At 39.6% G+C, this 13,626-nt stretch overlaps 1 protein-coding gene across 19 annotated transcripts in view; it reads right to left on the minus strand.

Annotated features, from left to right (window-relative positions):
- Positions 1-485: 485 nt before the first annotated feature.
- The window catches only part of RNF144A (ring finger protein 144A), a 164,915-nt gene continuing 151,774 nt past the window's right edge, over positions 486-13,626 (minus strand). For all 19 annotated transcript variants that reach the window (XM_043984391.1, XM_043984389.1, XM_043984383.1 and 16 more), the window contains one exon: positions 486-6,780. In XM_043984391.1, the coding sequence (XP_043840326.1) occupies positions 6,649-6,780 (132 nt within the window). In that variant the 3' untranslated portion in view covers positions 486-6,648. The remainder of the gene's footprint in view (positions 6,781-13,626) is intronic.

The following is a 13,626-nucleotide window of genomic DNA, read 5'->3' on the forward strand; positions in this document are numbered from 1 at the left end:
CTGAACTTACTACTACTCTGGGCACACAGCAGGTACTCAGTAAATGACTAATTGATGGAAATAGTCTTTGGACTCTTTTTTTTTTCCTTTTTTTGGATTGGACATTTGATTATGTCAATATAAGGAAGTCTGGGAAAGGGAATTCCCTCAACCAAAGCATAACAGCAACCACTGTGCAACTTTCATTCTCGGAGAGGTGGCTGGGGCCCCATAGCTGGTATTTATGAGAGGCAAAGCTTGAACCCAGATCTTCTTGACTGAGCCCACTCTCAATCTATTATGTACATGTTCCTTTTATTTTTTTTAAATGGGGAAATGAGGGTTAAGTGACTTGCCCAGGGTCACACAGCTAGTAAGTGTCAAGTGTCTGAGGCAGGATTACATGTTCCTTTTAAGGGTAGAGTTCCTTAATTTTACTCCAGCCAAAGAGAACCTGGAAAGAGACTTCTCCTTTAAAGATACAAAAACAATCACAGAAGACAAAATCATTTAAAATATGTATTGAAATTACAAATTAAACTTTTCAATATGATTCCAAGTACAAAACACAACATTAAAAGGCATTCAAACAGCTCATTTTATACATCACAGTGTTAGTGGCACAAAACGTACTTACATTTCAAATACACAAACCAAACTTTTTTTTCCTTTTTTAAACCATCACCGGTGCGATACATAATTTATACAACTGCATGACTCATTCATGCACATCTCTATATAGGGTTAAAATACGTCCACGGTAAATAAGCAAGAAAAAAAAAGGTTCGGTCATTTAGCACATACCTGCACCTAATATTTCTGGAATCGTTGTGGAAGAAGGAGTTTCACAAACCAAAGCCAGAATAAAATCCATGAGAGCTTAAGACACAAAAAGGGCATGCTCTATTTAAGCACTTTAGCAATTCTATATTAATTCTATTCTCCCCTCTCTTGGACATTTTCCATAATGCTTATAGTAAATTCATTGTTTTGTCCATTTTTACAAGGGCTTCATGTAATTATAAGAAGTACATAAGCTTTGGTTTTCACACATGCTATATGTATTCTCTTGATATTTTGTCATGTTTTCAGTAAAAAAGGAGAATGAGAAAATACACAAATATGTTGCTGTGTAAGACCTTAATTTTTAAGTAGACCAAGGGCAGTATTCCTTTGTGATACAGGAAGTAATTTCACTGTAATGCCAGTGATAATATTATCATAGTTCTAGATTATTACTGCATTGCTAGGCATTGCTTTTTTTCCAGGGGCCTAGGTTTCCAAACAGGAATTTGACCTGTTCTAAAATCAGGTCTTCTGGAAAATGTATTCTTGTCGCCCATCTTGGAGTGGGGAGAAAGATTTTTCAGTTTTGTGGTATTGGGGAAAAAAAAGGAATGAAGTTGAATGTCCCTCGGGAGGTCCTTTAACAGCTTGGTTCTCCCTTCAAAATTTTCACCCCTCGTTTCAGAGGCAAGAGCATCCCTGAGGGCAGCTGCCTTGGGCAACAAAAATTGAAGCCAAGTCAGGTGGGTAACAGCACCTTCTGGATGAATCCAAGCAGGAGGATCTCTCAAGTATAATAAAACTGTGTTAAGGTGTGGAACTTTGGAGAGGACATAGACAAGAGTAACACAGGACGAACAGGTATCCTGGAACAACAGTATGAGACAGCTAATGATCTGTAGAATAATCTGACTGGGGAGAAATTCCAAATCCATGAGACCACCAAGTCATTTGAGTTAAGGTGGCTTATTGCAGTGATTCAGATATACCAGGAATTATATTATGTGCCCCCAGTCAAGACCAATTCACAAAAGCTAGCTTTATGTAAGTAATATGGTTAGTTTGTCCTTTCTCACCCCAGCATTATAAAGCAGTCACACCATTATCTTACAAGGCAAATGACATAAGAAAGTTAAAAGACTAAGGGAAGGCAAATGAAGAGAATAGTGTGGAACTAACATGAAATTAATGTTGTGCTGTCAGTCTATGCAAGAGGCAATTCAGTACTGTAGAGGTGATGTCATAGGAAAATCAAAGGACCTGAGTTCAAATCCCTATTCTGTCCTTTAATCCCAGTGTGATTTGGGCAAGTAACTTCATCATTATAGGTCTATTTCTTCTCTAAAATGAGGAGGCTCACTGTAAGATGTCTATGGTATCTTCCAGTTCCAAATCCATTATCTCATGAAAGAATGTTGGGCTTTGAGGAAGGAGACCCGATTCAAGTCCATGCCCTGACATTGATTGGCCTTATGACCAAGTACATAAGGTCTTTCTAAGCCTCAGTTTCCTCATATGGGAAACAGGGATACTATTACTCACACAACCTAACTCCTAAGGGATTTTGTGGAGGAAACATTCTGTAAACTCTGAAACATTACAGCAATGTGAGTGATTAGCGGTATCAATGAGCAAGGGGATTGTTCCCGATGCTTCTGACGGGTGTCAAGTTCAAAAATCTTGTCATGGGTTTCAGTTTTATGTACATTATGCTTTCAGAGCTACAAATGCAGTTAACAATGTGTGATGGGCCAGGCACATGCAGAGAGTGGAAGGGGTAGCTCCTGCATAGACTCCCCATTACTTTTGATGTTACAAGAAAGCAAGAAAGAAAGGCCTGGGAAAAACTGGGCAGTTCATGCCCTGTAGGAGCTTATCAAAGTCACACAGGCTAGGAAGGCATCTACAGCATTAATGGAAAGAATGTCCTTACTTATAAGATCACTAGGGTGCTGCAGGAGAAAGCAATGTTCTGACCCAGTGTGCTTTGCTACTGATAACTAATTTTCATATATAGCTTTAAGGTTTGCAAACACTTTGCCTACATTATCCAATTTGAGCCTCTCAGCAATCCTGTGAGGTAGATATTAGAGGTATTATTATTATTCCCATTTTACAGATGAGGAAACTGAGCGTCCAAGAGGGGAAGTGACTTGCCCATAGTCACATAGCCAGTATGTTTTGAAAGGGGGATTTGAAACCACATCTTCCTGATTCTAAGTCTACTGCCCTTTACTTCATATACTAAGACATCTTTCCTTTAGAGATGCATTGAAGGAACTTTGTTTCCCACTAAAGACAAAACTGGCTCAATGAAAACTGGTGAGGTATCAGTGAAGTCAAATGTGATATGATGCTGCCAACGTGTCAGCATAAATGATTATGACAAAGTAAGGCAGATGACATTTGTCTTAGAAATCAAGCCTAGAGCCCAAGTATGATCAGGGCAGAGCATAAAATCCGCCAGTTACTGAAAGAATTACATACTTTTCTGGATACCAACAATGAAATTTATTCCCTTTTATACTTTAGTCCCTTGCAGTTGGTGTCTGAAATGGTCTATTCCAAAGTTATGTGACAATAGGTGGGCCACTTCATAACCTTAAGCCTCACATTATCTCATCAGAAAAAAGGGGGTAACAATGCTTATGATGATGGATGTTGTAATGAAAATTATTTGTAAACTTCAAGGCATTATAGAAAAAAATAAGTTATCCTTACCACTGAAAATCAGAGTCCAAGGTACAGTTCTAAGTTTGGGCACAAATGGACATCTTAGCCCAGGGGGAACTGACTCCTTGCCTTAACCAATGGGGCTCATACTTGATAGAGAAACCTGATCTTTTAGTAACTGATGAAGTTTGGACCTTTGGAAAACTTTCCAAAATGGCAAAATGGAAAGAGCATTGGACTAAAATTAGAAGGTCTTGTCTCAAGTTTAAATTTTACTATGAGTTAATAGTTTAGACTTGGGAAAATTGTTTAATTTCTTGAGACTGTTTCTTTATTTGCAAAACAAGACTTAATGATACACTACCTACCTCAGAGAGTTGTTGTAATGATCAAAGGGTACAATTCATCTGAGGCTTCATCATTGCAGCTATAAATTATTAGGAAAATGTTATTATGTTATATAATGTAAAATCCTTTAGCATGAGGAAAAATTTTCTTGCAACGGAATTTTTCCAACAACAGAATGGGTTGTCTTGTTGAGATAGTGGATTCCTTGCTATTGGAGGTGTTCAAGCCAAAGCTGAACAACCAACCATTGGGCATGCAACAGAAGAGATTCTTCCAATGGATAGGGATTAAATTAGGTGACCGGAAAGGTCACTGCCATGTCTCTGATTCTAAGATCCTAAAATTCCTAGGTGCTAAACCTAAGCTTGATTAGCCAGGATCAGGGTACACATATGCCACCCGTATTAATGATTGTGATTCATGACAAGAGCGCTGGCTCTTGTAAGTAGTAAGCAGAAGGGCAAAGCCCCTCTGATTAGCCCCAAAATGATAGAATTGGTCATACATTGTCTGTTGATCGTCTTTCTAGACTATTTAATTCCTGTAGTCTCTGCTGAGACCCCTAGCATTCATGTCATTAGTCACATCTTATATAATACTTTCCAAGGTGATAGAAGACTGCAATCCCCTCCCTCCATTAATCAAATAACTCTACCCCAGGGACTCCTTGACAATTATGCCCAACACACCCACAGTTTGGGTCTCAGTCTTGAGTGGGTTTAATTAAAGAGTTCTATTATTTAGTCAATGGTAAAATTTTAAATAACCAGTTGGAGGAGAAGTAAAAAACACTAAAATAGAAATCAACTAGGTCTCAAAATGTATTTAGTTCCCCTAGTAAACTTGACATAAGAGTGAAAGGGAGACAATTTATTTTGTGATTTCCTATGGGGGAAGTGTGGTAGGTAACAGAATGGTGCCCTGTTTTCAACATGGGTACAAATTCTACACTGAGAAAGCCAAGTTGAAAAGTGAAATAAATATTCAAATAATTCAAAGTGAAAAACTGAAGGAAATAACTGTGAACATTGTACAGTGTGGTAGAAACCACTCTGGTCTGGGGGACGTAGGACCTGGGTCCCAACCCTGGCTCTGCTATTTACTACTTGACTGACTTTGCGCAAGTCACAACCCTTCTCTTGGTCCAACTCCTCCCCTGAAGAATGGAGGGACTCATTGAAATGATCTATAAAGCCCTTGCCAACTCTGATCCCAGGAAGGTATTTTTTCTGGTTAAATCTATCTGGAAGATTGCTTTGTGCCTATTGAATCCTGTAGTAGAAGAAAAATATCACTAATAAAAGCCATGGATTGATTTTTTTTTTACATGGATGGTAGATCATGTAAACAAAAGGGAATGTAGTGTGGTGTCGAGAATTAGCCTAATGGCAACAGGACCCATCCTATTTCTGTGCCACAAGCAAAGCAGTCAATTTGCCTTCATACAACATTTGGAGCTGTTAGGACATTTTATAATAAACTACTTTTGAAGTAATTTTAAGAGCTCATATGCAAAGTAATTTGCGTTTTATGACTAGGTTGTGTCTGGATCAGCCTCCAGGTAGCTTCTGAATCTTGGAAGCCATCACAAAGTGCCAGAGTTGACAAAAGAACCAAACCCCAAATAAGAGTGAATTGAATGAATTTTCTGGGGGAAAATGTTGGTCATAGTGGGACTATTAACAGCACTGGGACAAGAAAATAATTCTTTAAAATAGTGGAAAAAACTTTGAAAGTGAAATGCAAATTCCAGGAACTCCTCTAGTCTCCCAGAGAAGAAAACTTTCTTGTATTCTAGAGGAGAAATCCCTGCTGGGCTCTGAGTGAGTATGCAGGTAGCTAATGAGACAGTAATACTGCACTGTTCTTTCTCCTTGTTTGAAAAGACAGAAGCAAACTGCTTCTAGTGATTCTGAACTGAACTATTTACACATTTGGTTTAGAGACATAAAAAGAATCCTGATACTTGGATAAGAAATTATGAGCCCTATGTGTGGAGTGCATCCTTAAATAGCCAAACAAATGTGGAAAGACCAACAACAGGGATGCTCTTTCAAACATGGCAGTAATTTTCACAAAGAACATCCGTGGGGTAGGTTTATATCCCTCCCCCCTCCAACTAACAGCTTTTCAAAAGATATCAGAACAAGACAAAGCACATGAGACTTTCTAAGTGTTTCAAAATGCAGCAAAGCTGGACAAGTCTTGAGGCAGCAATTCTCCTCTCCTCCCACATGATCCTCTTTCCCCCTTCACCTTTAAAGGGGCCTGGAATGGTTTCTAGGCAGCTGGTCAATTTCTACTATCCAGATGAAAAAAAAATCCCATTGAAAAGGATTTGATGATGCTGACTAGAAAGTAGAGGGTAATCAGCAGAGAACTTCTCCAAAATCTGCTCACACTGATTCTGTTGGAAGTGACAGGTGATTCTCAAATCCTTTCTCTAAAGAGGAGGATCCCATCTTGACATCGATCGGTATGAGGGGACGATGCTTTGTGACTGAATGTCTCTTAGGCTATGGATCTGCCACGTTTGGCCTTCCTCCCCATAGTCTCTGGCCATACAAAGTTATCACATATTTTACTGGCTGTGTCTCCCTTTGAAGATGTGCTGATATGTTTCTCCTCTGTATGACAGGCACTCCATGCCTGAGTCATCTTCCACGTTCCTGCTGGACCTCTGCATGTGGGCCTTTGCAACTGCCTTGACATCAGTCCCCAGAATCATGGCACCATGTGTCAGCTGGGAAGCAGGATGGGGCACGTGAGGCTGTAACAATGGGGAGTGCAAGGGCAGGGGAGGGAGTAGGAGGAGGGGAGAACCACATTTCCCCAAAGGCAGGAGTCCAGTCTTCCCTGGGTCTAGGTTGGTAGGGGATCATCATCGCCTTTATGACACTTGCACTTGCAGCAGAGAACAAAGGGCGTCGCCAGTAACAGGAAAGGGGAGGCCACTAACAGCAAAAGGCCAAAGCCAGCAAAAATGCCTACCACCTGGAATGAGAGGGGAAAAAAGGAAGAAAATGGGATCCATGAGTTTGTAAGCAGAATAGTTCTTATTAAGGCCTAAGTCACTATCTCTCTCCCAGGGTTGTGGTAAAGGAACCTTAAGGTGTCTTATTATTATTGTTTGTTTTTAATATCAATGACCTCCTGTGGCTGTGGATCATGGAGCAGGAATCTTTCAGAAGAATCAGAACTACAGAGGGCCCAGAGGACATTAGAAAGGTACATGGTGGGAGTAAGCAAGCTATATATTATTGCTAATTACTTGCAGTTGGAAAAGCAGCATCTCATGATGCAAGGAATGTCTGATGGGGAAAGGAGGTGAGGCCATGGTATACCAAGAAGTAACAGAGGGAGCAGCCTAAGAGATGCTCTGAAGCCCATGGAACATTAAAGGGCTACAAGAAAGCTTATTATAATCCTGATAGTGGTGATGACAGAAAACATTTATAAAGCACTTTAAGGTTTACAAAATGTTTAAAAGTATATAATTATGTATAATATTTCAGAGAAGACTGTGAGGTGAGCCACTTGCCCAAGGTCACATAGCAAGGAAGTGCCTGAAACAGAATTTGAACCAAGGTCTTCCTGACTGCTTATTAATGAAGACCATTGTGCATTCAATCCAGAAAGCTATAAGGTACATGTCTGTATCTGACCCAACTGCAGTAGACTTTGGGTAAAGTGACTTACTGAATGGATATTTCTTGATCTCAATTTGTTTTCTGAGAATTGATCTATCTTGTCAAAGTTTCTGGATGGAAGAAAGCTTTTTTATTTTTAATTTATTTTTAATTTTTAAATTTCTGGGCAGGGCAATGAGGGTTAAGTGACTTGCCCAGGGTCACACAGCTAGTAAGTGTTAAGTGTCTGAGGCTGGATTTGAACCCAGGTCCTCCTGAATCCAGAGCCGGTGCTTTATCCACTGCACCACCTAGCTGCCCCAAGAAAGCTTTGATTAATTGTAATACCCCATGTCTACTTGAGTCCTCCTCAGAGAAGTACTCAGTAGCAGGTTTTACCAAGCTGGAAAGGTTTGGGGGATGACCCCAGCAAGAGGTTTTGTGTAGCACCTGAGAACCATCTTCACTCTGGATGGAAGAAATTTCTCACCAGGATGGTTATGAGGTAACCAATTATTTTTTTTTTACCATAGAAGCTCTCTTTGCAGCCCCATATTTATTCAGAGGTAGAAAGGGTCTTAAAGACAATCCAGTCCAACCCGTCTGTCATTTTATGATTGGGGAAGCTGAGTGAGAGAGGGGAAATAACTGACACTAAGATACATGTCCAATTATTGGGAGAATTGGAACATGATCCCCAGTAACCTGACTCATAGCCTAGAGCTAGCTCCCCTGTACTATCAGATTGTTGTACTGTGGCATGAGAGGCTTGCAGCCTGTGATGGTAAAAGGAATAACAATGAAATTATAGAAATATTAAAGCAATATCCTCCATAGTGCCTGGCAAAGAAAGGGTTGAGTACAAAGTAAGTGGCCAGTCAGTGCTGGTGGATTTGTGAGTAAATGGTCCTGGAATTCTGTAAAAAGAAGGGAGAGCGCCACCTGCTGTCCAAAACATGAGAATAAAGTATCTCAGGCATATGCAAAAGGAAGGACTTTTATTGCTGTTTCCTTCCCTCTACAGAACCACTTTCTGTCTCTTCTGCTCCTCCATGTCACCTCCTCTGCTCACCTCCACAGGTGAGCATGCATGCAAATGCATCCCTCAAGTTTGATTTAGGTGAATTAAAGTTTATACAGTATTCATCCTTGCTCCCAGTTGCCTGATTTTGTTATTCTATCTTGACTTTGAGCTTTGTGGCATCCAAGTCACATTTTAATTTCAGTTTATTAAAGTATTTGAAAAGCTGTGACATAGAGGAGAGATCAGATTTGTTCTCCTGGGTAGCACTGGGAGGAAGTAGGAGCAATGGGTACAAGTTACAAAGGATCTGACTTTGGGGTGATGTAAGGAAACAATTCCTGAAAATGAAAGCTATCCAAAAGTGAAATCACCTGCTTCCCAAGGTAGTGAATGGTACAATATTTAAGGTAGTAAAAAAAAGGAGGCTTGCATGGCCACTTGTCTGAGATTTTGTATAGGAGTTTAACATGTAAGGAGAGGGTTGGACAAAGTGACCTTCAGATGTCCCTTCCAAATATAAATTTATATAAAAAGCAAATATAGCAAGTAATTCAATTTTCTGACAAACTCAATTAAGAAAAAAATAAAAGGGGATGGCTAAGAGATGCCATAACATCTTTCTCTTAAAATCAGTTATTTTCAATTAACATACATTCTAACAAAGGTGGTAATTTGGTTTCCTAGCCCACAACAGAGAAGTTTAGTGAAGGGTAAGACAGGATACTAAGATATGGTAAATTGAAAGCATCAAGAGGTGATGCTGGATAGCCTGACAGTGAAAAAAGAGAAGAAAATCTACAAAACAAAACTCAAATACACAGTCATCTAGGGATAATTCAATGTTGGAACAAACTCACACACACACACACACACACACACACACACACACACACACCTCTCAAAAGGTCCAAGGAGTACCAAGGCATAAAAAATACACAGTGATGAGGAGCTAAAGCTAAAAGGTACCTTAGAGATCCCCTAGGCCAGAGATTCTTAACTTGGAGTCAATTAACTTGAAAAAATAACTGTATTTCAATCTAATTGGTTTCCTTTGTAATCCTATATATTTTATTTTATGCATTTAAAAATATTCTGAGAAAGGGTCCAATAGGCTCCATTATACTTCAAAAAGGATCCATGACACAAAAAAGGTCAAGAAACCCTGATCTAGAGTAACACATTTATTTTATAAATAAAAACAAAAAAAACTGAGAACCAGAGAATGTAAGTGCTTTTCTTAGGATATAAGAGAAATAAGTAATTTAGCTGGGTGAACTCAGATCCTGTATTGAAATGCATTGTTCTTTATACAAAACCACTCTTGTTTCTTTAAAAAAAAAAAAAGCTAACACTTATATAATACTGACTACATGTTAGGTGCTATTATTATCCTCATTTTACACATGAGAAAACTGAGGCAAACCTCTGTTTAACCTCTTATTAAGTGACTTGCTCAGGGTCACACAACTAGTATGTGTCACATTTGAATTCATGTCTCCCTGCCTCCAAACCCAGTACTTTATATACACTGTACCACCTAGCTACCTTCAAGGAAAAGGAAAGCTGTATTTAGAAACCTCAGCTGCCTAAGACAAGACTATATTCCATTTTAGAAACACCTTTATCAAGAAGAGGTGTTTTAAAAATGCCTTCTTTGTTTAAAGGCATATGCACTGGGGGGCAGCTAGGTGGCACAGTGGATAAAGCAGTGGCCCTGGATTCAGGACAACCTGAGTTCAAATCCAGCCTCATACACTTGACACTTACTAGCTGTGTGACACTGGGAAAGTCACTTAACCCCCATTGCCCTGCAAAATAAACAAACAAAAGGAGTATGCTCATTAGTCATCTGGAAAATTCAGTTTGTGGAATACTCCAATGCTGAGGATGTTGAACAAATTAGGTGTTACTGTACATACTGTAGGTTCTCTTCTGTCTAATCTCATATAGGTATGTTTTGGCTTGAAAGCAAAAGGTGAGGTCAACTTGAAATCTTTAGGTCATCTTTGGTCTTATGATTCTACAATTCGATGATAATTACCATTACTGAATAAGTAGGTTACAGTCTCAAGATCAGGAATCAAAGGTAGGGTTATTAAGTAAAATAGGAATAAAGGATATTTTAAGGTTATGAAAGCAGTTTGGGGGTGAGGCAAATTGTCAACCAAGTTAGAACCACCTTTAGCCTTCAATAAAACTTGTTCGATTAAATCAGTTAGTTGTTTCACAGAAGATTGCAGTCTGGACTTGGAAGTTGGCTTTGGCATTATCTAGTCCAACTCCTTTATTTTACAGATAGGGAAACCAAGGCTCTGAAGGAAGTAGTGCCTAGACTCAAGGTCACCCATAAGGTTCATAGTGGGGGGAGGGGAATCAAGATCATCTTTCCCAACCCTTTCATTTTGCAAATGAAGAAGCTGGTCCTAAAAGAAGTTCTGACTTGCCCAATGTCCACACAGGTAGGGTCAGAATCAGGATTAGAAACCAAATCATAATCAAATGTTGCTTCTACTGCTCCGAGCTGGGATTTTATTTTAAGGGCAAAGATGGATGATGAAACATGGTATAGTAGAAAGAGCTTTGACTTGAAAAATCTGTTGGATTGAAGTTCTATGGGGCTCACACAGGCGGGGAAGGAAAGGTGGATGTTTTCAGTTTGCTTGCTTGCTACCCAACAATGCTAATCCTGTGTATTTTACTTCCTCATTAGATAAAGGCTGTTTTTTATTTGAAGATGTGGTATTTTTAGGATTGAGTGTGAAAATTAGGATAGCCTAAGGGTGCCAAGAAAGCCCCTTGTTTAAAAAAAATCTGCCTTAAACACATTATAACATCAGGAGAGTTAAGTGGGCCAACCTTGAAATCATCACCTAGCCAAAATCAGCTTCTACAACTTGGGGCTCATAACAGAGGATAAGGAAGACGAAGAGAAGAGAAAGAACAGAGGGAAAAAACAACTAGGTCAGGCTGTTATTCTCACTCCACACATCTCTCTTTATTAGAGCTATTCATAGATTTTCTTGCCTGAGGGATCTCTATATCACCCAAGAATGCTTAGGGCCTCCTCAGTTCTCCAATAGACCAGTATTATAAGCCATTACCTTCCCAAGAGAGACAGACAATTCACTCTTCCTTGGATGGTTATTTCTTCATAAATTTAATATAAGATATCTTCCTGTAGGGAGAGTTCTTTCTGTCTCAGCATGGTTAGTATCTTGCTGTTTCTCAATTTTCCTTTCCTGTCTGTTTTATTAGCAGGTGGGTCTAGAGGCATGTCTGATTTAGATCCATCCTTACCTGTGCTCTGTAAGCCTTGTAACACAGGGGATTATGAGAGTAGGTACTGAGTAAACTGAGGTGGATTTCTGGGGAGTCTATATTTTAGATAAAAGGTAGCATTGCCTAGTGAAAACTGCACTGCAGGGGCAGCTAGGTGGCACAGTGGATAAAGGACCAACCCTGGATTCAGGAGGTCCTGAGTTTAAATCCTGCCTCAGGCACTTACTAGCTGTGTGACCCTGGGCAACGGCAAGTCACTTAACCCTCACTGCCCCAGAAAGGAAGGAAGGAAGGAAGGAAGGAAGGAAGGAAGGAAGGAAGGAAGGAAGGAAGGAAGGAAGGAAGGAAGGAAGGAAGGAAGGAAGGAAGGAAGGAAGGAAGGAAGGAAGGAAGGAAGGAAGGAAGGAAGGAAGAGAGGGAGGGAGGGAGGGAGGGAGGGAGGGAGAGAGAAGGGAGAGAGGAGAGAAAAAGAGAGAGAAAGAAAGAGAGAAAGAAAGAGAGAAAGAAAGAGAGAAAGAGAGAGAGAAAGAGAGAGAGAAAGAGAGAGAGAGAAAGAGAGAAAGAAAGAGAGAAAGAGAGAGAGAGAGAAAGAGAGAAAGAGAGAAAGAAAGAAAGAGAGAGAGAGAGAGAGAGAGAAAGAAAGAGAGAGAGAGAGAAAGAAAAAAAAAGAAAGAAAGAGAGAGAGAGAAAGAAAGAGAGAGAGAGAAAGAAAGAGAGAGAGAGAAAGAAAGAAAGAAAGAAAGAAAGAAAGAAAGAAAGAAAGAAAGAAAGAAAGAAAGAAAGAAAGAAAGAAAGAAAGAAAGAAAGAAAGAAAGAAAGAAAGAAAGAAAGAAAGAAAGAAAGAAAGAAAGCTGAGCTGGGAATCAGGACACCTGAGTTTTAGACTTGGCCCTGCCACTGCAACGCACTTTAGGATCACTGACACAATCACAAAATCATTGACTTCTGTGGTCAGAAAAGCCTTGATACTTAGCACCTGTGTAACCCTGGGCAAGTCACCTAACTTCCTTAAGACTCAGTTTCCCCTTCTGTAGGAGTTGTATGAGATGTCCAATAAGACTCCATTCAGTTCTAGACCCATGATCCTATTATAATCTAGTCCTCTTATTTGACAGATGAAAAGACTGGGGTACATGGGGTTCAATGACTGCCCAAGGTCCCAAGTTTAGTGGGTCAGCTGGGTACATGTCTTGTGTATACCAATATGTGAATATATCATCTCTTCCAGTAGAACGTAACCTCTCTGAACACAGGAACTATCTTGCTCACGTCTTTGTATTCCTAGAACTTTGCACAGTGTCTTGCACATTAGAACGACTGACTAGCTGTCAATTGACTGTTTAATAAGAGATAGAGCTGAGATTAGAACCTAGGTCTTTGAACAGAATCAAAGAAGACAGGTCAAAAGCCTAAGAGAAGGGAGTATCAAAAGTAATTAGTCAATGGCATTCTGATCATCCACATATCATGACCTACTGCATAAAATTCAGGACTTGAAGTCAAGAAGATCTGGGTTCATTTTCTGCTTCTAACCTTACCAGTGGAAAGTTAATAAAACTTAATCTCTGAATGCCTCAGGCAGCTTCTCTATTACTTATCTCAGATAAGTATTAGATAAGGTTGAGATCTGCATTGGTAGAAAAATTCACTCAATGCTTTCCAAATCATAGAGCCTTCCCATTTTGCACTATAAGTTACCAATATATTGGTCTCTCAGAAGGGGAATTTTTCAGCACTTCCAAAATATGGATAGGTTTTTTTATTACGACTTGCAGAACTTGCTATTTCACCAGAGGGCGCTGTAACACCAAAGAAAGACATTAAGGCCTGAAGAAGCATTCGAGTATGGCAACCTGAAATTTGCTTTTCCTTTAGCAAGATACTATCTTTTTAATGAGGATTCATTTG

This window comes from Dromiciops gliroides, chromosome 2 (assembly GCF_019393635.1).
Source record: "Dromiciops gliroides isolate mDroGli1 chromosome 2, mDroGli1.pri, whole genome shotgun sequence".
Classification (NCBI taxonomy): Eukaryota; Metazoa; Chordata; class Mammalia; order Microbiotheria; family Microbiotheriidae; genus Dromiciops; species Dromiciops gliroides.